At 42.1% G+C, this 27,215-nt stretch overlaps 1 protein-coding gene across 4 annotated transcripts in view; it reads left to right on the top strand.

The window, feature by feature from the left end:
- The window catches only part of adarb2 (adenosine deaminase RNA specific B2 (inactive)), a 208,366-nt gene that overhangs the window by 126,956 nt on the left and 54,195 nt on the right, over window positions 1-27,215 (top strand). For 2 of the 4 annotated variants that reach the window (XM_005471671.4, XM_019363290.2), the window contains 2 exons: window positions 5,383-5,469; window positions 6,369-7,303. In XM_005471671.4, coding sequence (XP_005471728.1) covers window positions 5,383-5,469; window positions 6,369-7,303 — 1,022 coding nt within the window. Of the gene's footprint in view, window positions 1-3,697; window positions 3,827-5,379; window positions 5,470-6,368; window positions 7,304-27,215 lie in introns of those variants that run through there. The other 2 variants (XM_025910161.1, XM_025910160.1) reach the window with 2 other exon arrangements.

Raw genomic sequence — 27,215 nt, 5'->3', positions numbered from 1 at the left:
AACATGAATCTGGCCTCACAGTCAGCCTCAATCTCATATCAGTGCTAACTAACAGAAGAAGAGTATTTAAGCTGCTTTAAAAGCGATTTCTGTTAAAGAAGCTTTCAGGTGGTCTCGGCAATCTGGCCTCCATATGGACTTCCTGGAGCATAAACTTAAAACTGCTCAAATTAATTTGTTATCAGCTGTGAAAATCTGCTATATTTCTGGGAAAATCAGTAGCACTACAAGCTGTAAATCACCGAGGGAAAAAAAATGCCTCTGATGTTACACAGAGCTCACTTATAAATCAGAGAATAGTGCGCTTGTGCCGGCGCTTCATGAACCTTTGAAAACACAGTCAGAGGTGGCATTTCAGAGATGACCTCTAAACTGTGCTGCTTACTGCTGCACAGTTGATTCAACATCAGAGTTATTGAAACCACAGTGATATTTTCTACTCAATAGCTACTTCCTGAGACATTTGAAGTGAACAGTGCTCCACTGAAAGTGAAAAGAATTGTTTTGGAAGGTTGTGTGAAATTATACAGACTGGAGGAACTCTATAGACAAAAACCTCTATTCTGACTGTGAATGTTCAAATAAAAAGCCTTTGAATGCAGAATAAAAGGGTCTGTGCAGGCTTTCATAAAGCCTGGTGATAAGTCCAGCACATTAGGAAGCAGGGAGGACAGTGCATTGAATCTGCTTCCTCCTTACATCATTAACTGCGTAGGGATGATATTTCATCTATCAGTGTGTGTGCTTTTAGCGTTTTGGTCAACACACAACTATTTCAACATCGCGATGGCCAGAGGATAAAGCCAATCGAGATGTGATTACCTAACATTTCATCGAGTGCCATCATCAGGTCATTATAGATAGAATTTTAATTTTACTTACATGCCGTTAGGTCTCATTTACACTTTGGATGATAATGCTATTGCATCACATTAGCATTAATTGGAAATAAACTAGCAGGTTTTTCCCTGATTTGTTTGGAGGGGAAAATAAAATATCTTTTCTTGCTTTTTTATTAACATGACTGCAGCTAAAGAAAATAAAGATTTACACTGTAAGTAAAAGATGCCCCATTATTGGTTATTGGTTGGCTAGACAAAAAGGTTGAGTTAGAAAGGATGTGCAGCAGGTTAGGGTGAATAAGGAAAGGATGGAAGTGAGCTGCCAGGCAGGAGGGAGAAAGGGAAGTCCAGAGAGAAGATTCATGGATGTACGGAAGGAGAACATGAAGAGGGTGAAGAACTAGAGAAAAAGAAGAAATGATTTCACCTGCTGTTAGTTGGCTAGCATTTTAAATATCTGGAGAAGAAGATTGGGATGGTCACAGGCAGTATAAAAGATCTCCCTGGTCTGTAAAATAAAGCCAATGGAAAGTGCCTTAAACTTGCATTATTATGAATGTTCACCAGGGGGCGATATCTGTAGCTCCAACCTTTAGCTTTGGCTTTTATAAACAGTCAGGTATTCATTTCAATTCTTACTGTATAAAACGCTAAGTCCATTTTAAAATTTCAGCCCATTTAAACTAACATAATCAGGATACTGATCTCATTCCTAACACGTAACATACCGACGATTTGTCATGTCCCGAGGCGTCCCATAGGAACGCGAAAGGTTACCTTCCCTATGATACGTGCCGGATTGTGGATGGAATCCAATAGATTGACGGTCCCAGCAGTAACACACGTTCCAGCCGTGTATTCCAGCCCTAACCCTAACCTTAATCCTAACCGTAACTACAGTCTTAATCATGTTAGATGGTGTTTTACAAAGTGATTAATGTTGAGAAAGTAAAAGAAATGTCCATGTGTAGACTCATTCCAAACAGTTCTCATGTTTCCTGACGTTGCCAAACATAGAAATGTGTTGGATGGCCAAAAGCATAGCATACCTACAATTTGTCACATGGCGTAATATGTTACGCTTTGGGATGAGAATGTATTGGGCTCATTAACAACAAGTTGTTAACCAATATCACGTGGTTTCACAGTCTGATACATCCCTCACCTGGTACATCCGGTTTCAAACACCTCATCTGTTGGCTTCATGACAGATTTCACATCCCAGCGTGTGAGGTCACAGTGGCTTTATCAGTCCTTTGTACCATCTATAAAAGCGACTCAAAAAAAGTTTATCCGTTAATAAAAGTAATAATAACTATGATAGTAAATTTGGGTTGCAATGGCCTTTAACAGCTTTAAAACCACATCTACATATAAGAACTGAACAGTGGATTTCATTTTAGCAAATGTAATCAAGCTGTGATACCTGTATTGTAGCCACTTTTCAGTGACAGTGATTAAAGCATATCCTGCTTTATTGCCTATTTAAGTGGAACCACAGTTTACAAAGTGAACATCATGCTGTATTAAGGAAGACTTAAAACTACTAATTGAAAACATAAACTCATTAGGGAAACATATATGCAGGTCATCAATCAACTAAGTCATAATAAGCCTTTTCTCTTTAGTCAGACTTTATTTTACAAGCCAAAGATTTTCCTCCTAAAGAATGCTGGGTTAGTGCATTTATCACTGGCAGACCTGGATCCTACAATCACAGCACAGTATTAACGGCTGCCGTCTCCTCTCCGTTGTAAACCTCCAGATTTGAGCGCTCCGAATGTCAGCCTCGTATTTCCAAAGGAGGATGCATTTTCATATGTCAGAGCGGCTCCCGATTTTCAGTCTGTTTATGCAAAGCCTTGGTGTCTCATTGCCCAGTGGGGCTTTTCACTTGGCAATAGCTGATGAGTGGGTTGTTAAGACCCCTTGGTGGAACAGGATTATCAAATATAGATTACAGGCGTTTGGGGCCCCAGTGTGAAAGCTCGGGCTCCTGAGTGTTAATTGCTGGCCTCGCTGTGCTCTCCAATTTCATGCTTGAAGTGAACATTTGTCTTTCACGCTACAAAGGCGCTGGCTACATTTGTGTATAAATGCAAGAATGAGCTAAGATATGCTGTACCAGCCAACAGACCCTTAAAAAACACTAATTTTTCCACATTTGTAAATACAGCAGACAGTCGTGTGTGTGTGTGTGTGTGTGTTTTTTCTTACTGTAAATGGGGCTTCAGGGGGTTTAAAAACAATATAGACTGATTTGAAAATGGCCTGTATAATGACACTGTTGGCCAAGGGAGTCATTTAGGCCCAAATTGCTGCCTGTGTTGGGCTTCGGTCCGTAATTAGGTCAGAATGCAAATGCGTGTATTGTGATGTTGGCCCACGAGGACTAGCACAGCTCCAGCCTCAGTGTTTAGAGTGTAACCATGTGTGTCAGAGTGACTCATTGAGCCCCTCTAGTGCTGTTGAGCTGCGAGAAGAGAGAGAGCACTGGGGGCCGAGCTCATTCACAACCTTGTGCTCTTATCAAAATGTGTTTACTGCACTGTAATGCTGCGTCCCATTTAGGCAGCATTTAGCAACGTTAAACTGTTGCCGCTCCGGGCCTGAATGCTGCGGCGGAGACACAAAGGGCCTGGGATGCATCGTGACCTCTGGCTCACCCTCTAACCCTGCACACAGTGACATCAATTCATTCTGCCTTTATTTCTCCCTCTTCATCACCTCATTGTACTTTTTGTACAGCCCTGTCTTTCCTCCCGTCCTGATGCCTCTCCCTTACATTTGTCTTCTATTGATCATTAGGTGGTGTTGAGAAGAGAGGGGAGGTTTAATTAAGGAGCCAGACTGGTCTGTCAATTCTGCTCAGTGCTGCATGGAGTGCACTAGACCAAGCAATGGCTCTAATAGGGCTTCATACAGTAAACAACACGCACACCTGGACAGCAGCGGGCCCCAGGGAGGAAGAGGAGAGAGCTGCGGTAGATAAAGAGAGTTTATCATCATAGGTGTGGCGCATGAGTGTGGAAGATTTCAAATGGTTAAAACGCCTGAAATTAAACAAGAATCAAAGAAGAGACGTTGGTTATTTTGCATTTTGGGTTTAATTAATTGAGCTGTTTTTCACTGTGACTTGAATCTCACATGCCACATTACATGAAAATTGTAGCACTGACAGCAAAGTGAAGATTGCTTATCGGTGTGATCCAGCAGACAGTAGCAAACCTGACAATATTAAATAAAAAATCTTGTTATTATCCCTCATGAGGGGGTGCAAGAAAAATCAAATGCTTAGTCACATTTCTGCGATTCTGAGCAGTGCTGACACAATTATTGTGACGACTACTGATGTGAGAAAAACCTACGGGCAGGTTTTGTATGGCACAGACACGAGTGGTTAATTTGTCTTGCTAGTCTTAAAATCTTCGTTATACCACTGATTATAGTCAGATGACAAAAACTTGGTTGTTTATAAATGGAGACTGTAGCACGGCGTTCACAGGGGGATGAGGAAATGAGCATAATGTGTATGAAAATCAAAAGAATGGGGATTTATAATACGTGTTTTTTTAAGCATATACATGTTCATAATTGCTGTATGCATGTTTGTATGTGTGCATATGGTCGGTCTGACTGGCCCACTTGTTAAGAGGGTATGCACGAGGATTAGGGCCGCTGGAAAAAAGGAAGGATCTTTTAGATTCCAAAGAGTAAAAAAAATAGAAAAATTTGAATTATTACTTTAAATTATTACTAAAAAAAATATTTTATATATACTGTATGTGCTGCATAATGTTGACAGTACTGGAAACAAAAGAGCTTTGCTGAACTATATGATGAGCCAATTTTTTAATTATTACTTAAATAATTTATTTTGCATTATTTTCTTTTTGTTGGATATACTAATACTGACATATCTGTAACAGGCCAACCAATATATCGATCTGGGTCTGATTACACATTAAACAAACAGCATTCATAATTAAGCCTAATGATTTTAGATGTGTGAATGAGAGGTAGAGTAGATTGCATGACTTTTTGGGGGATATTTGGACACAACAGCTTACACATATTATTAGAGTAACAGCTCAAGAAGTCCTTTCATTCCCACAGTTGTGATATTGTCCTGTCTAAAATCTGAACAGACCACTTTGATTTAGAAAGCTGTTTTGTTGCGTCTAATGTTGCGTTTTCTCTGGCGACGCCGCTGATTCTGCAGACATGGATATTTTCCTTTAAGCTCCACGGTGATTTTTGTGAATGAAGCAGCAAAACAGGACAGTCCACAAAACACCAAACATTGTAGTGTGAGTCACAGTGGACGAATGTGTGGATTTTTATTTGACCACGTGCATGTGTGTGCACTGCGCTCCATGCATGGGTGACAGGCTTGTGTGCATAGTTCTGCTCGCTTATGCTTCATCTCTGGCCCCGTGTTGGGGCCGATGATGATCCGCGGCTTTAATCGATAAAACTATCAAAACATCTCCTCCGCTGCCCTGTTGTTGACTCTGCGTGTCTCTTGTCTCCCCTCCAGAGAAAGTCAGTATGCTGTCGGCATTGATCGCTCCCTTCAAGTACATAAGCCCTGGGACCAGCAGCACAGAGGACGAGGACAGTTTAAGTAAGCTGCTGCGTCTTTTTCCTTCTCTCTGTCAGCACACACGCTAGCTCTCTCAGTGGCAGGCCTAATATGGAAATGATCTCTCTGTCGCCCCGCATAATTAATTATTTGGCAGATGAGCTCTTTGATTACACACTGGTGTCAGCTTGCGCGTTAAAATTCTGTATTCCTTTAAAAGCGAGCGATTAAATATTAAATCCGAGTGTTCATGATAATTAAGTCATTAGATAGGTAAATGCATGCCTGCATACGCTATCATCTAGACCTACAATCTGCCCACCAATGAATGCCTCCCATGCCACCATTAACATTCTTCTGGCAGGATCTGAACACCCTGTTTTTGTTCATTTCCCATCAGAAATGCAATACGCCACCACTACCCCGTAACTAGGTTTGAAGAGCGTATCACAGCTGTTCAGACTTTGCTCTCACGGAGGATAAGAAGTGTGAAATAAAGCGGGCTACAGACATTTCTCTCATCCTTTTCTCGGAATGCCTGCCACTCGACGAGATCCCCACCCCCTATTACAAATAGGATTGATGCTTTGCATTGGCCGCGGGGACCAGTGTTTCCCCACTTGCGACACAGATTCAGAACTAATTTGGAGGCAGATTACAGGATGATTTGGCAGATAACATCGCCATTTTAGGGGATTTGTATTTGGGGTTTTAAAATACTTAAATATGATAGAGCCCTGTGGTATGAAGTGGGCTCGGCTCAGGGAGACGATTGCAGACGTGTTCATTACCATTTCATTGTGTATCGAGTGGCTCAATCTGCCTTGAGAGATTTTCCTTGATTCGTCTTGTTCAGTCAGGATAAACGTGCCTCTTTTCACTCTTGTGTTTTGACTATTTTCTTATCACTTGGAATGACATTGTTTTTCCTTTTATCGCAGGCACCAGCAGCGCAGAGGTGAAGGAAAACCGCAATATTGGTAACTTAGAGGATCGCTCCATAGGGCCCGGGGAGTGTCAGTCAACAAGAAGCGGGAGCTCTGGTCTGAAGAGGAAACGGCCACTGGAGGAAGACAATAACGGGCACCTGTGTCAACTCCGTCTGATCTATAAGAAACTGTCCTGGTCTGAGGCTCCAAAGAACGCGCTGGTACAGCTGAATGAGCTGCGGCCCGGCCTGCAGTACCGGATGGTGTCTCAGACGGGCCCCGTCCACGCTCCCGTCTTCTCCATCGCTGTGGAAGTCAACGGGCTGACCTTTGAGGGCACAGGCCCCACGAAGAAGAAAGCCAAGATGAGGGCCGCAGAGCTGGCCCTCAAGTCCTTCATCCAGTTCCCCAATGCTCCTCAGGCCCACCTAGCCATGGGAAACATTTCAAACCCTTCAGCCGACTTCACCTCAGACCAGGCCGACTTCCCCGACACGCTCTTTAAGGAGTTTGAGTCTTCGTCGTGCTCCGACCGCCTCTCGCTCTGCAACTCAGAAACCGAAAGCGAGTTACTTTCCAGCGAGCTGCTCAGACACGGGCGGTTGCTGCGCCACACCTTGGACCTGATGGTGCAGGCGCAGCAGAGGCTCGGTGGAATTGTCCAAGAGCCCGAGGCCCCTAAGAGCCCCGTGGCTGTGCTCAATGAGCTGCGGCCGGGCTTGCGCTACGCCTGTCTTTCGGAGCGAGCCGAGGGCCGACGACTGCGCAGCTTTGTGATGGCTGTGCGCGTGGACGGGCGGATTTTCGAGGGCTATGGCCGCAGCAAGAAACTGGCCAAGAATCAGGCAGCCCAGTGTGCTCTTCAGGCCCTCTTCAACATCAGGACGGCACCCGAGGGGAGAACAGGTCTCAAAGCCAGCAGGCAGAGTTGTCCTCATTTACCCCAGGTGAGTACAGACACATCCCCAGCGCCTGTCTTTTGCTAAGCTTCTTTGGCAGACACTCCACTTCCGACAGGGGCCAGTAATGACCAAAACAGCAGGCGTGCGGTGAAAATCCAAACACCTTCCAACAAGTAATTAAGGAGGAAAGGAGATAGGAGCTAAAGAGAGCCCGATTCAAGCAGAAATAAAGATATGTGTGAGCAAGCTGGCATTTATCTGTTGTCCAAAATAGGTCTTAAAGCAAAAGTTAAAGATGTGCCATTTTTTTTTGCACATCTGCTCATGGGTGTGTGCTCTGCGAAGCCTTGATCTAGGGTAAACAAATATCTGTTTGTTGGCCTGTTTAATAGAAAAGCATGTAAATGAAGCTAATTATTGTCCCCGTGCCTCTGACACATGAGAAATCTTCGTCACAAACCCAAATGAGGTTTTTTTTTTTTTCCTTTTTTCGTCAGTCTTATGTGTTTGCAGAGCTGTAATTGGGTGAGTTTTGTAATTTTGCAAAATCTCCTGTTTCCTCATGTGTGGCATCACAGTGTCTACAAACATTAATTCAATCTGTTGCCCAAAGGAAATAGAAAAGCAAAGAGCAAATCGACAAACAAACCACTGAGACCAATCCCATGCTCATTTACCCAAATATGTAAATAGCAATCAGAGAGAGGAAACTAGTTTGTGAGAAACTTGAGGAAATTGGAGAGCCTAAAGACACGGTGGCTGGATCGGCTGGCACTTGTTGACAGCCATTTAAAACTCCATTGCAGCTGCAGGACTTTATCTCAAGTAAAACTGCCCTGAGTAGATAGTCACACTGATTTTCATTGTTTGCATAGCGAGGAACTCTGCAGCCAAGCTGTCCAGGTCACCCCAGCAGAAAGAACATGTAAAACACCACCGTCTCGAGGTCTTGAATTGAAAAAATTAAGCTGTTCACATCCAAAGCGTCCTCTCCCTAAAGTCTTCCCTTGAAGACTTTTGTGTCGACACACAACGCGCCCTGTAGGGTATGTGTTGTGTTAATATTCTTCCCTAGCCTTGAAGAAATAAACTGGCAAAAGTGTCCTTCCCCAGAGCCCAACATCAACCCAACAAACCTGCACATGTTTGCCTGGGAGAAACTTTTTCTTTTTCTCCCCACTGCCACGGTGTCTAAAAGGATTTTAAGAGGATTTGCCGCACCCGTTTAGTTCCAGAAAGCACTCGCTTGTGGAATTTCTTGAAAGTCAGCCGTGCCGTCTGCCAGGCTCGAGAAACGTTTTATTTTCATTGGCGGTGAAGGACAAAGGCGTTAATATAATATTCATGCGTGCGTGAATAAACATGTGGCCAGGCGTGTGTTCATGGATATATAATGTGTTACATGTTGCGTAACCTTAATGCAAAGCCCTCCGGCTCTTATACGCTCTCACTATGTTCACATTTGAGTCAGTCTTCTTGCCAAACACTGATTGCACGGGCAGTGGTTGACTACACTGCAGATGTGACACGTAATGTGGGGGTGGTTGCCAGCTGTAGCCTGAGGGTAGAGCAAACGTTATGGTGGTATGCCAGATTATGTTGTGCCAGCTCAGGCTGTTCTCTTTCTTCAGAATTCCCTTTAGCTACCTGTTGCAGAACACAGCTTTGATGCATAGATGTTTTCTGTGTATCGTAGCCTGTATCATTAACCCTCATCAAGACTTTAGAAAAGAGTCAGAAAACCTAGTCATGGTTCATAACCCTTAACTAAGTTTGCTGCCTAACCCTAACCAGAAACAGGTCTGTGGTGACTTGATGGATATTAAAGGTTGTTGTTGGTAACCTTGTTCTCAGAGTTGTTGCATCCAGTTGCACGTGTATATTTTTAGATAAGGTCAAACTTGACATGCATAGATGAGAACAAGTGAAATCCAACTGTCGTTGGTTCTGCAGCCAGTGGAAGTCTGCCTGACTGTATATGGACATAGCTCCAGTTTGTCGAGTTCTGTATTTTTGGCCACTGCTGTCTGACTGCATGACTGATATCATATGATAACTTGTCAGTTGCACCATTTGGCATCCATTCTAATCTAAACAGGATGGTAATTTACACAATCAGCACTGGTTTGTTTTAAATAAGACTTGAAACTAGCCTTAAGAGAATTAGCTTGTTAGGAAACTGTCTATGAAGGTCAGGCATGATTCTTACAGACTTGTGTATACGTCTCTTTGTAACCAGAGTGCAGTACATGCTTCCTGCTGGCCAAAGAAAAAACACAGGTCTAAAGTGGAATTTGTAGTTCAGTGACGGTAGCCCACTGTGGCCCACTCTTGCTTGTGCTCTTGCTGGTCAGTCAGAGTAAAGTTGTAACACACAAAGAGCTGTAGGTTAGTGTTAAAAACAATGAAAAGTGTCCACCGCAGACTGTGCTATCTGTGCTATCTGCTATAATTTTTCATCTGTAGTGTTTGTTTCACTATTTGCCCATTCCCAGTGAACTTTACTGTTGTTCTGCTCTTTGTTCCCGCCCACTTGTCAACCAGTCAGCATTTGGCGTCCAGCCACGCACAGTTGGGATTTTAGAGGACTGCATAGAAGCACATCTCTGGTGGGTGAAAGCCCTTCTCTGCTCACTGTCTGAACAGAAACATGTACAGTATGCAGTATGAAGCACTTCTCCATTGGTGACATGTTTCAGACCCTAGACCTGACACCCACAGGAACTACAGCTAACCTGTTTCAGACTGAGTCAGCATCATATAACTCAAGAGGACGGGGTACAGCATCAAGTTTTTGAACACTTATTTTAAAGCTGTGCCATACCAGGAACCTAATCCAAGTGCCCAATTACTGGCCTCTACTTAAAAGCAGGGGGTCATCTTCATGGTAGCGAAGAGTTTTGTGTTTTGAAAGACATTTTACAACAACTAATGTCTAGCACTGAGTGAAAGGAACAGTAAGAGACATCCTCTTTTTCTTTTTGAAAAATGAATTTGGGAACACAAAGAAGTGACAACACACTAAATACAATGATTTTGACATTGAAACGAAGGAATCCATGGCTGGCCACCTATCCAGGATAGTGTATTAACTCAAAAGACTGGAACAAATGAGTGAGGGCTTGCAGAAGGCCTTCAAGCTGGACTGAGCTGGTAACTCCAGAATGCAGCTCCAAATGAAATATTTAAACGCACCAGAACCACATGGTTCTGTATTCCTCTCAGACCCTTCCGTCTTCACGTAAATGTACTAAGGGATATAAGAGGGAGACTGACAAGGCAAGAATCTGAGTGCAGAACCACATACAACAGATTCTCCTGCAGTAACAGCCTGCACGGTCCTCCATCCCTCCCACACTCACGTGTCTGGGAACTGACTTTAACAATCACAGCAGAAATGAGGCATCGGGCCACTGTCTGCTTGGCATTAAAGAGCTATTTATCTTCCAGCGAGGACTTTCATTTTCCGTTCCTTCATTTAACCTTTATTTATCGAGGGAAATCAAACGAGAATGTATTCTGCCGAGATATCTCGCCTTATATTCGCTTCGCTCCTCTTACTCAGCGCTCAGAGACTCGGTACCATCGCAGGCTCGGGTTGAGAGCTAGCCGCCTTGCTCAACAGCACATTCACGGTCGCAGTTTAGGGAATGGGGGTATCCTTAACAGTTTAAGGATTTAAACAAAGTAGCCTTCTTGTCTCAATTCAAGGAGCTGCTCAAGAGAGTTGCAGAATTACATACGGCCTACCTTTCCTTCGAATATCTGAGAAAAGTAACTGAAAGTAACTAAACAGACTCTATATTTTTAATAAAATGTTGCTAAATATATGATTTCTGTAACCCTGTACAAAAGGGCGTGTGCACTGCAGTGTTTTCTCATCGTGTTATATTCAGATAGCAATGTTTTTTAATCAGTTGCACTGTGGTAACAATAGCAGTTGCTCTGGTTATCTTTAGGGAGTGTATTTTTATAAAGGGTGGAGCCTAAACATAACCATAAAAAATAATAATAATAATGATAATAAAATAGAAATCTGAAGAAATAAGAGAAATAAGACTCTTTGTCTTTTCACTGAACTCCCTTCTCTCCTTATAGATTTTCTATACAGTCCCTGAACTCAAGGTTACATCAGCTTCTAGGAACATAATTGTTCATCTTCATTATTAATCAATCAGCAGGAAGTTGTTCTTGAATCCTATCCGCCGTGCTCGAGTTACAGGAAAATGTCTTTGCCTTATTACAGCCTGCACAGTGAAGTGAGAAAGTGCTAGAATAATTCTGACACCCATTTTACCAAGTGGAATGATTACCCCACTGTTCAGGCCTTGATTGGCCACTTAATCTCCCCTCACCGTCACAACGCACTGCGGTGTTGCCAAGTCAACTGAGCCCGAGATTTGTGTGCAGCCGCGGGAAGGCTGGGAGTCAGCAGGTCCGCGCACGGAAAGGACAGTAGGGAGGTCAGTGGTCAGGATGCTGCGCTCTGCCACCTCGGATTAAGCTCCATTTGAATAGAGAAATCTGTTTAGTGGCAGGAGCGGCTGAAAATTTGGGTTAATGGATGAGCTGAGGCATGAAAAGCCTGCAGCTTTTCAAAAATTAAGTTCTTCTCTCTTTTGACTGCAAATAGCGTAACAGGATATTTTAATTGCTCGTCGCATTAGCCGAGATCAAATGTGACTGCAGTTTGTCTTTTATTTTCTTTCTGTTCAGCTTGATTTGATTTAGTTATCTGTAAGTGTGGAGCACCACAGATAGGGAGGATACAGACTGGTCAAGTGGAGTCATTTCCCCGCCTCCCCCACGGCAAATTGAATATGATTTCAGACACGTGAAGGTGACCCCTGTCAGCCGTTGAGCCTCTCGCAGATTGTTTTCTTTGTCTAATCTCTCCCACTTCTAATCTGTCTCAATATAAACAGCTGTGACAGGCTGATCATTAATTAATATTGCCACAACAAATTAGCGACAGCGATCGCCCGGCCAAACACCCGTCTAAGATAGAAATCCACCAATTCGTGCAGAGAGGAGGGGGGGAGAGGGAGAAGGTGTGAACAACACATTAGAGAGGAGTTGATTAACAGCTTTGGGGACCTTGCAGATAGTGTTACTGCCTCAGCATGTGGACAGCGTAGTGACAGCCACAGCAGCAGACTGTACTCGCTCTGTGATTATCACCACAAGTGGCACAGTGCAAACAGCCTGATAAAACATCTGCATTTATCACTACCTACTGATTCAGATTAGATGTCTTTCACAGTTGCAGGGTGTTTATTCAAGAAAGTGTCCAAGCGTCATCAGACGTCGTCCAGCAAATGTTTTGTTTAAGCTTATCAAAATGAACTAATCTGCAGTATGAAGGCTCAGACAAAGGGTGAAAAATACCAGCTTAATGTAATTTGTTTATTCGAGTTTTTGATGACTTTATTTTTGCTGTACAAACATAGAATATTTTATCATAAAAAACAACTTATTTATGATCTTTATGATTATATTTAGCCAGTGCAGAAAAACAGATGAGGATGATGGCCGTCCACAAGGCAATACCAATATTTTGCTGATATATTGGACTACTGTCCATATCACATTAGTTGCAGCTATTTCAAAATCTGGTAAAAATAACAAATGGACTGCCTCTATCTAATGCTTCTCTTGTTTTGCTGCTACTTCTGCTCCCTTTTGGAGTTGTCACACTGCCTCAGCTGCCTCAGCCGAGCTTCCTTCTATCTTCCATCCTCTCCACATGTCCAAACCATCTCATCGTTGCCTCTCTAGCTTTGTCTGCAAACTGCTCAACCTGAGCTTGTCCCTCTGATTTACTCATTTCTAATCCTGTCCGTCCAAGTCGATCCAAATTAAAAATCTTAGCATCTTTAACTCTTCCATCTCCAGCAAGAAAACAAAAGAGGTCATAGAGGCTTTAAGGAGAAGTATATAGAAGAAATGGTGAAGCTAGTACCCAAACTGTCATGTTCATCTGAGTTTCCTAATTTAGCTTTAAACTATGTACTCACTGTGACTCTGTGCACACAGTTTTGTCATGTATGGCTTATGAGGCAGTTTTAAGGTTTTACCTCTATTGTCAGAGCTGAATGCATGATACCATGCAGCTATCGTGGGCTTTGAATGTCGTGGTAGTTTGGGGTTTTTTTAATGATTTCCTTGAAATCTCCCTTTTCCAGGGTGGAATGATTGTACAACATCTTTAACGACTTTGTGCACATGTTTGATATTACTTTGGATTTTCTCTAATTCACAAAGGGTTAAAAGTACACATACACCCCTACATGGTTCTCCTTCTTAGATTTTCACTGAGTTTCTTAAACTAGTTCATTGTTCTGAGTATTGGTCAGTGCAATGAGTGCTGTCAAACAAAGTGTTTTTATGCTGGAAAAGATAAACTAACAGTTGTAGTCAACCATGATCGCTAACAACAAGTTAATAGGCCTTGGCCTTGTCAAGTTAAAGACATTGTAGAACCTTCAACACCACCTAACAAAAGATATAAGTCAATGCATGTGTACAATATATATGTTGAGGCTGTATGCACACATTTAATTAAAGAAAATGCCAAATAAATTCAAACTTGTGGACCACATTTTTGTTTTTTAATGTCGTTAAAGATGTTTCCTGTATGATCATTCCACCCTGGAAAAATAACTGTTCAAAGAAATAATTAAAAGCCCCAAATTACCACAATCTTCATGCACATGAGGAGTGTGTGTAAACTTCAGACTTCTGTAAGGATTTGCTTTTATGCACTTCTTGAGGCTGCAATCGAAAAGCCTATTCAGATGCTAAAAAACCCAGTTTATTAAATGTGCAAATCCTGATGATATTTGAAATAAGATGACGAAAAAGTAACAGCGTACTCGTAGAACCATCATTAGACTGATGTAGAGACATTTTTTCCAAAATAAAAGTTTAAGAGAGGTTTAAGCTGATCTCTGAACATCGAGAATCTACAGAATAGAATGAAACTTAAATTTAAAGAAGTCCAGTCACGTAGACCAGTGTTTCCCAAACACTGCCCCGTGGCACATAGGTGTGCCGTGGAAGATTATCTGGTTCCACCTGATTAGTACTCTACGCGATCAGCGTAAGTAACGGGCAGAACAATTGCATTCTCTTCCACTAGAGGGCAGTACAACTACCTGCTCTAATTAAATGGGATGCCAACTGCCAGTAAAACAGAAGAAGATGAAGAAGAAATTACATAATAGTCATGCTGTGAGACACATAGCAATAGATAGATATCTGAAAAGAAAAAAGTAGTGAGTCTGACCTGAGTCCTGGAGAAAATTCCGACCCAGATGAAGGCCCTAGCATGAGTAGTGGTCAGAAGAAAGCAAAAAAGGTACACTGGGGACAAACCGAGCCAATTCCACTATGCCTACTGTGCGGGGAAAAATTATCAATATGCTTTTTGTAACATTTTTGTTTGGTGTTGTGCCGTGTGATTTTTCTAATGTGAAATATGTACCATGGCTCCAAAAGGTTGGAAAACACTGTCTTAGACTACCATGGACTGGATACCTCAGAAATTCCACAGACAACAGAATAAAACCTTTTCTAATCTACTGAAACATTTATTTGCTAGATGCTGTTACTGTTACTGTTATCTAGAATCTGCTAGATAAGCGTAAATCTTTAAAAACACATTTTAAAGACGCCTCATGAAGAGTTCTGGTTACAGTGGATCAAGTATTGTTTGTCTCTGTTGCTCTTATTATTTTGGTCACACATAATGCAATAATTTCTTTTGTATGTATCATTAGAAATCATTTCTTTTAAACTCTACATATGTAGATCATATGACAATAACCTGAGTATAATACTATCAGAGCATAAACTATGCACATTGCCATGAACTCCATGGAGCAGTAGTTCTTGTTGCGTTTTAAACCAAATTTGAGCTTAAACTGCTGTAAGGCAGATCTGACTCTATGCACTTCCATAAGGTGTCTCATTACAGTTTGTCATGAGTGCAAAAAGCTGCTTTTTGCTTTTAGACTGTCTGCGTGCCCTTTTACCGACCACTTAGCTCATCATTTGGTATTTAAAGAAAAAGCAGCAAGGGAGAGTGGAGATTTGTGTGTGAAATTACCAAACAATAATGTTCCCCCATCTGAATGTGAGCCCCCTGTACGTGGAAAGGTTAGAATCATCCCAATCTGCCTAATATGTATGCAAAATATGACCTATGAGGCTGCAGGCTGTTCTATCTAATGTACCGCGTCAGCATGCAGCTTTGAGGGAAAATCCCTTAGCAGGGAAGAATTGAAATGGGGTTGGTCGGGTCAAGTCACCTCGCACATACAGTAAAACACCCCTGTAATCTATTCCAAAGAAGCGTGGCGCTGCTGTGTGCACCTCCACTTGCCCTACAGTATCCTGAGTCGCTGGTACCAAGTCTTCATTCTTTGTGACAATCCTCCAGTCCTCGCTTTCCTCCATTCTCCCTCCTCCTTTTCCCTGCACAGCCCATAGCTGTGAGCCAGAGTGCGGCTATAATCATTTCTGAGGAACCTCTCACACTTCATTAAAAGCATAATCAAGTTCATTACAATTTCATAGGCGTTCAGGTAGCAAATGGCTTCTGATAAATCACGACTATTGGTCCTGTGTGGCTGGCATGTGTAGGTTTATCTCTGGTTCTCAGGCAGGGGGAGATGGGTAGAGGAGGGAGGAGGTGAGGGGTCTGGATGTCTGGCCTTTAAATGACCTTCCAGCTTGGAGCAGTGGACCGTTCTGTCATACGCGCTGAACGGCGACACGTGAGCATGCATCGCAGCTGGGAGATGTAATTTCTCATGAAGCCAGTGGGGTCACGTACAGTGAGGAGATCAACAGATGCAGCATCAAAGGATCGTGTAAAAACTCCCTGACACTGAGTGATTCATTTCAATCTGAGCTGGCATGGATGGTGATGTGTGACATCTAATAATCTACAGTATACTAACTTCCACATCCTCGGGCCTGGGCCATAATCAGAGTAACAGTACGAGTCTGAAAGTGGCATTAGCATCTGCGATGGTGCTCAAGACACGGAAACTGTGTAGCCAGGATGTTTCTGATTGGTTAATCACAAACATCACTACTATTTATAACTTGTGTATTGTGGAACTCACCAGGACATCTTTGTCTTACTCAGTAGCCACTTGTCCACTTATCTTATTAGTTGTTTCTCGAAAACAAGATGGCTCACAATAACACAGCAAATACATCGTTGTGAACACGGGGACTCGAGAACAGCTGTTGTTCGTTTTTCTGAAGCGCTTGTTCTCAGCTCATTCTCAGGGTAAAGCTAAGCAGTGGAAAAACTGCTAAACTGCTGCTGTAAATACAGTGTTCAGACTTGACCCTTCCTTCATGACTCAAAGAGCCGTGATGGTCGAGCAAGCTAGCAGAGTGAATGAGGAGAGGGAGGGAAAAAGCAATGAATCATTGTTGTAGATTCATTGCTGTTGCCACCTCGTTCGTATCAGAGACTTGAAACTTCTTATAGTCTCAGTCTGTAATCTATTTTTACTTTAGAATCATTTTCTACTGGAAAAAATGTTGCACCACATTTATGTGAGAACCTTACTGATTTTGCAAATAAAATGCACAGTTTCTAAAATATTATGCTTTATTCCATGTTAAACTACCCAAAAGTATAGGAGCAAAGTGTAGCTGCCGCTGAAAAATTGTTACATTTATTTTTACATGTGTAAATCATTAAAAAAAAACCATTTAAAATGTGTCAGTTTTCTTTCTTTTTCTTTCTTCTTAAAGTTTGAGGTTTGGACTGTCATGTGATAGTGAGCTCTAGGGAAACAGTTACTTACAGACAAACAAGCAACTGATTATTCATCGATACAGGATTATCCAGGAATAATTTAACTGTCAATTTGAATGTATTTTTATTATTTAAATATAAAGAAGAGAAAAAGCAGCTAGAACTGGAAGGGAAGTTCAGACAGACTGTGGGATGCAGGACTCAGCACATGTGGGAGAAACCGCCGTTAAACTTTAATAATCTGTAGTACATGCTACAATATCTGTCAGTCTGACACAAATAGAGAATTGAACAAGAGGAAAAAAATATAATCGGAAAAAAGCAGTGAGCTGTGTTTTTTTCATAGAGCTTTTAACCCGTTACTATAATCTATTTGCAGTTATGTGTTTTATAGTTTTTAACATCATATCATCTTACCTTCTGCGCCATAATAATCTAGATATTGTCTAGAAAATAGTGTGTGTGTTTGTTTAAAATAATATAATCAGCCCTGGGACCAAAACAAAATGTCCAAAATATTGTTGCTGCAGAAAATGACAGACATCCCTTGACAGTGATTGTCCCTCGTCGACTACTCACATGCCTGGATGGTCACTGGGACCCCCTGGGCCTCCGAAATCTCTGTAGATGTTTTCCCGAGTGGTTTTCCAAACTCTGTTCCATAGTTTACTCGTGCTGTTGACGTGGTCTGCTTGAGTTTATGGTGGATGCACCTCCTGTTATGTTAACATGCTCAGCTGTGCAATAGATTTTGAATACACCGACTCAAAGATAAAGTGTAATGAAAATGTAATTAAACCGCAATTTAATAATAATAAACACACTATTCACCAAACTGCAACCTCCAGGGCTAATGATGAAATCAAGGCAGAAGTGCCAAACATTGCAGTTCCTCTAGTGGCCACTTGAGGCTGGTGTCAAAGGTGAGTCAATCCACATGCACTCTCATTTTAAAACCCCCAACTTTACAGCTTTACAAAGCATCTATGCAACAGGTACAAAGTGGTTTTGGCCTCTATGCACAGTTTTCCTCTTAATAACAGCCTTTTAAAAAAAGTGTTTATCCGGGACTTTGTATTTGGCTGCTTTGTTTTACAGGTGTTCTGGCTTCTGTCAGACACTGAGTTAATAAACCAGACTCCACTGTGTTTGGGCTGTTGGTGCCTTTCAGAGCATTTTAAATGAATTATCTGACATATGTTATAGCTCGCTGTGCGGTACAGACCATCCAAGAAGGCTGTAATCCAGTTTCAGTGAGTGAAATTCTAGCGTTTTACTAATCAGTTGGCAGACAGCGGCTGATTTCTGTGCCTGTGAACCATACTTGTGCAGTTTATGGACACAACTTCCTGACCATACTTGTCAGGCTCATCTGATGAGTGTCCAATCCACCGTGTCCACTTTTGGTCCCCACAAAACAAGGTACTGGTGGCAGCGTCCATCTTTTATGCTCTCCATTGTATTTACATGTTCACACGTCACCATTCTCTCACTTAATCCTAAATAGTTAATTATTATAACTATTTGCTTATTTGCCTAGAGGAAGAAGAAAATGATTTTATGCTACATATAAGACCAAAGGTAGGAGTCAGTTAGCTTATCTTAGCATAAAGATGGTAAACAGCTCGCTCAACAAGCAAGTGGTTGTGGTCAACGTGTTGATCATCATTTCCAGAAGTCCCCAACCATTTGCGATTACTATTGTAAACATATAACTTTGCATTAGTATTAGTCTGCCGCTACACCTTCATAATTAATAAATAGGAACATAAAATAGTTTGGGAAGAGCATAATTAGTAGAATACTGTGAAAAAGTGTAACAACAGTCATGCATTTGTTTTTCTTGACTAAACGTGCGTGTGTGGGGGGGAGCAAAAGCAAAACATCTGTTACCTGTGCCCTGCTCTTTGGGACTGTAATGTGCCTCTCATGGGGAAGACAAAATAGGAGAGGCTGGAATGAGGTATGACAATGTGTGTATGTGGTGAAGGAGGGGTAAAAACCGAGCTGGCAGGGGGAAAGGATGAGAGGGAGGCAGTGGGGGTGTGGGAGGTGAGAATGGATGGAGTGCAGTGGGGGGAAAGAGAGAAAAACCTCAGCGGAACAAAAGACCTTCAGGATTAATTAGGCGTCAGATTGGTTGCAGGGCACAGTGGGGGGAGAAAGGGAGAGAGTGGGTAAGAGATATGGGGGGGGAGAAAGAGAAAGAAAGACTTTAGCATTCTGGGAAGACCTCATGTCCTCAGACCTCATATTTCAGCCTGCCTGCCCACGAGTATACAACAGCCAGCTAGTTAAGGCCTGCGCTGTGCCTGGAACCACTGTCCACTGAGTTATGGATGGAGCCCCTGCTCCATCTTCATGTATTTTTATGTTATCCCACTGGGCAATAAGAGGAAACACAGAGGTCATATATGTTACTCATAATGTTTACATGATGGGTTTCACAGCCCCGTGTTAGAATGTGTAGATATTTTAAATGTGACCAGGTGTGCATGCGTGCGCGTGTGAAATCGCAGGGGGAAAGGTGAAGCATTATTCACTCCATATAGCAGCATTTCTTTCTGCCCCTTTGCGATAGCTGAGCCCTGCCAGATTAGCAAAGTATGAATACACAAAATAAATGTGGCTGAACTCTTACTGAACTTCATACTTTCTCTGCTATCATCAAATGGCTCTTTTCTTCCTCCCTTTTTTCATAACAATTGCTTTTAGAAATGCTGAACTGCTGATTCGGGTCACAGACATCACCTCTAAATTTGTGAGGCGGCCTGTTAATACCAGCTTCCATTGTCATTGTCACAGAGGGATGTTTCTGGGGCGACCTTTGATGGCACTTCCTCCCCTCCGATACAGGAAGCGCTGAACTCTGCATACAGATGACAGACAGGGTTGCCGTGAGTCATAACATCTTTGCCCGATTCATCTCCCCGCAAAGCACTTAGCAGATCAAATATGAGCCATTCTGGAGGCTAGAGCAAATCATGCCCTTACAACATTTGTACCAATCATTCGCACTATCACAGAGGTGGATTGTTCGTACAGCTTTAACATATCTCAGCGGTGTGAACTTTCGAACAAAGTCTTCTGGCTAGATGGGCTGATTAGCCATTCGATTGGCTGCACAGTAGAGTGATAAAGCTTTGACAGATTGCGTTATACAGAAACAAAATCCATGGCTCACAGCATGAATAGTTATCATATACTTTAGTCAGGAGCTGAAAGGGAAAGTTTTCACTCGCACTGACTTTAAAGCTTTTAGTCTGAGAAAAACTTTGACCCAGCTCGCTGCACTTATCCATCACATTGGCTAAAAAAGATGAAAAACTAATAGCACTCGCATCCTTGTCCTCAAGTTGCATAAAACTTTAAGAAAGCGCACACTCTGACTTTTATTGCTTTCCTACCATTGCTTTAGCACCTGGTAGTACGTCAGCAGGTACATAACAAATCCATTCTCGTTGCCCTGTCTTGTGTTTCTGCATCCCGGCTGTATTTCAGGGCCTCTATTGCAGGATGATGAACACGCACCACTCCTGCTGATGGAGAAATGAAACGCCACAGTTGCCGGCAGACGCATATAGTTTGACGCGGAGAGCTTTTAGCACAAAAGCGATAAACAAAAAAATGGCTTAGCTTAAAGCAGCGGTGCCATATGATGTGACATCCTTCTTTTTGAGAATGATTCATCTCAGCTCACATGCTTGAAGAGACATGCATGCTGACAGCTTCCTGCATCTTGCTTTATCACCTTTATTATCACTTTTCTGCACTCCCTCCTGCCTTAAGAATTGTAAAATAGTATTACTTCTGTTTTTATCATCAATGATGAGTTCTGGACACATTTTTTAGAACCCTTTAAGAAAAAGTAGTAATACCACAATATGAAAAAAACCACTACACCATCCATCCTTTTTCGTTTATCCTTATCAGGGTTGCAGGTGGAGTTCTGCCAGCACCTATATGCCAAGAGGCGGAGCAAACCCTGGACAGGCCATCAATCTGACACAGGGCTAACACTGAGAGACAGACAACAACTGAAACTCACAACTATAGGCAATTTAGAATTAACCTAACACGTCTAATTGCATATCTTTGGACTGTGGAAGGAAACCAGAATACCCAGCCCCCACCAAGATGATGGAGTCAAACTCAGGACCTTCTTACTATGAGGCAACAGTGCTAACCATGACACCAACTGGTTGCCCAACTATGGATAAAATTGTATTTTTGGCAAACTGTCCATAAAGTATCAAAATTAAAAGTCGTTATTGTGCAGAAAAATGTTATATGGATCAGAATTAATACAGATATTTAAGGCTGAGATCATTTAAAATATTAAATTCTGTTAAATCTACAGTAATGCATCAAAGGGCTGCCGACCTCTTAACTTGTCCAGCTCAAGCCATTGCTAACAGGACGCGGACTCGTCCGTGAAACTGAGAGACGCTACAGATGGCAGTGGATTCGGAGGCAAGCGGAGTTAATCCTGCTTCCAGAAACAATAGCCAGCTGTGGCCACAAGATGGCAGTAATTTGAAGAATAGCGCGACAGGCATTAGGAAAAGCTTCAGTGACATAACAACACTGAAATACAAAAAGAGGGATCGGTTTAATTTTAGTGTATATTGATGTCGATATTTATTTTACTGGAGAAGCAATGATCGCCTTTGCTTCCCCTGGCAGAATCTTGCTGGTAGCCATACACCAGACGGGCTAGAACAGCGAACTTGTTAAAAACAGTAAAAGCACCGACACAAAGGGAGAAAAATGGATAAAAGGGAAATAATATGAAGGATTGGATAGATTTTAGCATAGAACTTTGCTTGTGTTTGAACACTCTTGCACATTGTTCCAAATAAAATAATATTTGTTACACCGTTGCTATCTCAGTTACACTGGCTTCCTGTGTAGGAGTCCATTTTAAGATCCTAGTCTTGACTTCTAGAGCTTTGCATGGACTGGCACCAGCCTACATGATATGCTACAGCCCTATGTCCCTGGCAGGGCCCTGAGGTCATCTGATCAGGGCTTACTTGTTATAAAACAAACTAAGATGAGAACTAAGGGTAATAGAGCTTTTGCCACTGTGGCCCTGTGGAACCCTCTCCCCCAGACCTTAAGAACTTTGGACTCAGTAGTTGTTTTTAAAAATCAACTCAAAACTCACCTTTTAAAAACTGCTTTTGGTTAATTTTTGCCTGTTTTATATTGTCTGTTTTACCTTTTTATGACTTTTTATCTTATGTGCAGCTCTTTGTGACTCTGTCTAGAAAGGTGCTATATAAATAAAAAGGAAAATTATTTATTTATTTAAAATGTAGTGTAGGGCAATGTTTTAGCAGTGCTCAGAGCCTTTCACTGTAGTTATGAACATAGAGTTAAAAAAGAAGCAACGTGTTATTAATAAAGTTGTCACATGCTACAACAAACAAAAATAGAAATCTGTTTTTCCTAAGTAATAGTAAAGCTACTGCACTTGGTTAGAAACACAGCACAAGGGCTACCCGGCACATCTGATTATGTTATGTTGTAGTAATAAATACGATGTCAGAGAATTGCAACAGAGACCAGAACAGATTTTATTACAACACAGCAAAATGACTTGCTTATCTGAAAACAGCTCATTCTGACTGTTAAATATAATGTAATGTGATAATTTAACCAATATGGGCATTAAAAAAATTAACAATACCTTCAGAAAATTCAAATTTTTCTCTTTTTTTGTGTTTCAGTGATACCCTCCATTTCCTCTAACTTAATAGACATTTTCCATTTTCCCCCACTATTGCTTTGCTGTCATCCAGGGACACGTATATATGCACTATACATCCTCTTCACCCCTTACTCGTTTCTCCCACCTTCTTTCTCTTTCTGCTTCCCTTACAACAACCCCCCGTGTCAAGCACCGTCTCCTCTGAACCACTTTATAGAAATACAGTTACAGCTTTGGCTTGTTTAGTTGTGGCAGCTCCTTCCCACAAAGAGCCCGACTCTCCAGCATAGCTGACATTCAGTGCTTTCTCTCAGTACTGTTAACATAACCGCCGGTTGAGCTTGAAGCTTTTACGTTTTGTGAAGGTAGAGAAACGGTGATCTCGCCGTCTAAAGGTGAAACGCTCATTTGACTCCTTTTCTTTTCATGTTCAAGCTTCACCTTGACTCCCTTACACGTCAACAACACAAGTTGCATAAGCTGCAGGGAGGACAAAGAGCATTTAAATCAAGGAATAAAGAAAACAGCTTGTTAACTCTCCTGTGCAGCATCTGGAAGCTTGACACGCATTCATTAAAAAGAGTGTCTAATGCATCAGAGTTCAGAGCGGTAGTGTGTAATTTAACACTTTGAAAAGGAAGCATAGGCTTAAAAGTAAAACACACACAATAGGTATAGTATTTCAATGTTCTTTGCTTTTTTTTCCCTCCTCAGTTCGATATTGAGTCTCCTTTCAGTCTATTGTCATACCTTTCCCGCTCTCTCTGTTGGCCTTCTGCAGGAGCTTATGAACACTGTGTATGCACACGACTCTAGTGTGTGTGTGTGTGTGTGTGTGCGCGCACTTGAAAGGTCTGGTGGAAAGGAAAGAAAAGGTGACAAAAGAGAGCATGTGCATTTGTTACAGTCTATCTGGTGTTCTGCTTACTCTGCAAACGCCACCTGATGGATTTTTAGTAAATGTTAAAAGAGCAGGGGCCACAGACTGATTTCTCTGGCACGCTCAAAAGGCTTTCTCATGCGGTTATTTGCATTCATTTCATCCGCAGGCAGTGAAGTGCATATTATATTGTGTCGCCCCAGCTCTGTGTATGTGTGTGTGCGCGAACGTAGCGGTTGGCGGTGAGAAGGATCATGCACTGTTTAAGCCTCTTCTGTCAGAGGATGTTTGTTAGAACCCACATTCATCAGTGCAGAAAAGAGCAGCGCTGTTTTCTCCAAAGGGCAGGTGTAAACATATAGCCACTGTCTCGAGGATAAACATACTGTATCACTGCTGGGTGAAAACCTCACATCTCTGAAATGTCAGCTGAACAGCTCTGTTTGACATACATGCATTCAGTCTGCCTGAAAGTAGGTCCTCCGCAGAGGAATGGTTCAGTCCCTGCTGAAACGTGACAATCAGTGAAGTTTTGTTTAATGTGCTCTCACACAATGCACCAGACAGAGTGCACAGGGTCGCAGTGCACAACCCTGCATTCAGAGGGAAACTGACCAGCTCGGATCTAAGGACAGTCTCAAAGGATTTCAATGGTTTATGTTTTTATTTTGTGTCAGTTACAATCTTGATCAATGTTTTAGACCAACATTTGCTTTTATCTGGGCCTCTTCTCACATCATGTATAAACCTTGCATTCTTCTAGAAAAATCATTAGTTCACTTCTGTGTTTTACATTTCTTGTCCTATTTCTACAGTCATCTTTAAGAGATCCACAGCTTTTATATAACTTCAGCATGATGGGTTAAAGCTGTTTAATGGAAGTTGTGTTAAACATGTAATTAATAAAAGAAAAAACTACTATGGGGGAAAAAATCTAAGCAAAACCTGCAAAAAGAAAATAGGCCTTGCATGACATGTTCAATTCTTTTTATCCTCATTTGTAATCTTACTGATGAAGAAATGGTAAACCAGTCAGATATCCAAATAGTTTAATTAACTCAAAACATCCATCCATTAAAATTGTGCTTATCCAAAGTCAGGTAAAGATTAGTTTATACTTCCGCATTGGTTGTGTAGGTGTGTAGGGGTTGCTGCTGTTGTTGGTGTTTTTCATTTTTTTCTGGAAATTCTGGTCTTCAAGCGGTTGCAGTGTCTCCCTCTGTACAAACTGGGAATCTCTGAGCTCCTGTACTGATTGAAAAGTGGTAAAAAACAGGCCCGCTCAAGCACTCATGTGTTCAGTCTGACTGTGCCATGCACAAAAATCAATCACAGACTGAAAATGCAAGGCACAACAGATATCAGCAGTTGCAATGTCACATGAGGCAACCATAAGCTAGGTATAAGCAGGCATCCTTACCCACAGCAGCACTACCTTTTAGCTCCTCCTCGGGGATCCCTGGGCGTTCCCAGGCCAGTTGACATATATAATCTGTATCGCAGGTTCTGCACCAGGGTCTCCTCCCAGTTGTTCGTGCTCAGAAAAATCTCCAAAGGGGGCGCTCAGAAGCAAACTATACTAACAAAACATCAAACCTTCAGTGTTCTCTTTTCAGAAACACAGTAAAATGGTAAATGGCCTGTATTTATATAGCGCTTTACTAGTCCCTAAGGACCCCAAAGCGCTTTACATATCCAGTCATCCACCCATTCACACACAGGTGATGGCAAGCTACGTTGTAGCCACAGCCACCCTGGGGCGCACTGACAGAGGCGAGGCTGCCGGACACTGGCGCCACCGGGCCCTCTGACCACCACCAGTAGGCAACAGGTGAAGTGTCTTGCCCAAGGACACAACGACCGAGACTGTCCAAGCCGGGGCTCGAACCGGCAACCTTCCGATTACAAGGCGAACTCCCAACTCTTGAGCCACGATCGCCCCCAAGTATGTTACAGTATGTTACAATTTGTTGTAATTGCTACTTTCAGTACCAATGCACAAAGTGAAACCTTGACGTACCAAATTGGATCAAGAGGTTAGAGTGTTACTTATTATAAACATGTTCTTTCCTCAACCTCACGCAGGGATTCACACCAACTCTTGAACCCATAGTTTCTGCCACAGTCATAATCAACCATGCTGTATTGCCATCAGTGTTACAGTGTAACCCATCACCTAGTCAGAATGCATTTTTCTGCTTTACTAGTTTCTCAAATACTTCATTTTCAAAACCAGATGAATTAACGAGAAATTACTGTTATTTGACCTCAGACAAAAAAATGGTTTACCATTTATAAGAAGTGGGGATTTACCAGTTACAAACTTAAAGTACAGCACAAAGTCAGCAAATGTCCATTGTTGTGAGAACACCATCAAATCTCTTTAAGTACTTGTGAAGACAACATCCTGACGCAAAGCTGCTAAAATACCCCACAGACCCAGAGTGAAGCTCAAGATGAGTGTATGTTGATCCTTACTAAACAGCCAGAACTTGAAGATAACACATGGACAGACTGAGAGGGTTGTAGTATAGAGGAGATGCAGTAGGCATCATTTTTTCAACCACTTTCCTCAGCTTTGTGGTAATATCTAAATATTTTTACAGACAGATATAGAGTATGTCATCCTTGTTAGAAAGGGATGTGCTGATATGTGGGCGTCTGCAGGCTAATGCAAAAATAAATATCAAGTAGTTGTAAAATAAAAGTAAAGCATTACAATCCAGAGTCCAGATTTTGCAGAGTCATGCACCATTATTAACTTATTTTTCCATTTTTGCTGTCATTAAATTCTAGCCAGTGCAGCACACACACTAAAGGCCCATTAACTCAAGACAAAGTTACCTGTCCTAACCAGTTCCATTATTTTTACCAATTTCCCTCATGTCAGTGAGGCGCCCCAAACCAACACAACACTGACATTTACCCATGATCCCTTGTTGACTGTTAGGGATTCAGAAAGAGCACCCAGAGCTATGAATCAAATGTCAGCCGTGGCGCTGTGGTGGAAGCGTATCAATATCTGATGATGTATGGCTGGCTCTAGGGCCCTTTTGGCCACAGCAGCACCCACAGCCATGATGCAGAGTCTGGTCCACACTTAGTCATCACCAGCAGAGGGAAGGCCTCTGGATAAATGACTCCTTCAGAAGCAAATGGACTCGCCACAATGCAAAAGAAAATACAGCTGCATAAGTTAAACAGTCTTGCACTCAGTCATCAAACTTGTTCTGCTTCAGACACGAACAAAGGCAGACAAAAGGAGCTGATATTTATTTCCAGTGCGTGCCCTGCTACACTGTATTCAATGGTTCAGCGTTGCTGCGCAGAAGCACGTGATGGTTTTAGTCGACATGTTGTTGTATTCATGTAAATTAGTAACTTTTGTATTGCTATTAAGCGGCACATTGTACCCTTGACAGAACATTACGTTAGACATTGCTTGACAGGGGGGAAAGACAAGCCTGTGAAAGCACCAGTGTTTCCCCTCGTCTTCGCCTCTAATCTCCAAGCCAAGAGGAAAAGCGGCGCTTGGCAACAGATGTTCACGGGCACCGTTCAAAGGGTGGCGCTGAGG

Source organism: Oreochromis niloticus, linkage group LG9, assembly GCF_001858045.2.
Source record: "Oreochromis niloticus isolate F11D_XX linkage group LG9, O_niloticus_UMD_NMBU, whole genome shotgun sequence".
Taxonomy (NCBI): domain Eukaryota; kingdom Metazoa; phylum Chordata; class Actinopteri; order Cichliformes; family Cichlidae; genus Oreochromis; species Oreochromis niloticus.
The sequence above is the reverse complement of the archived record's forward strand: the minus strand, read 5'-3'. Positions and strand labels throughout refer to the sequence as shown.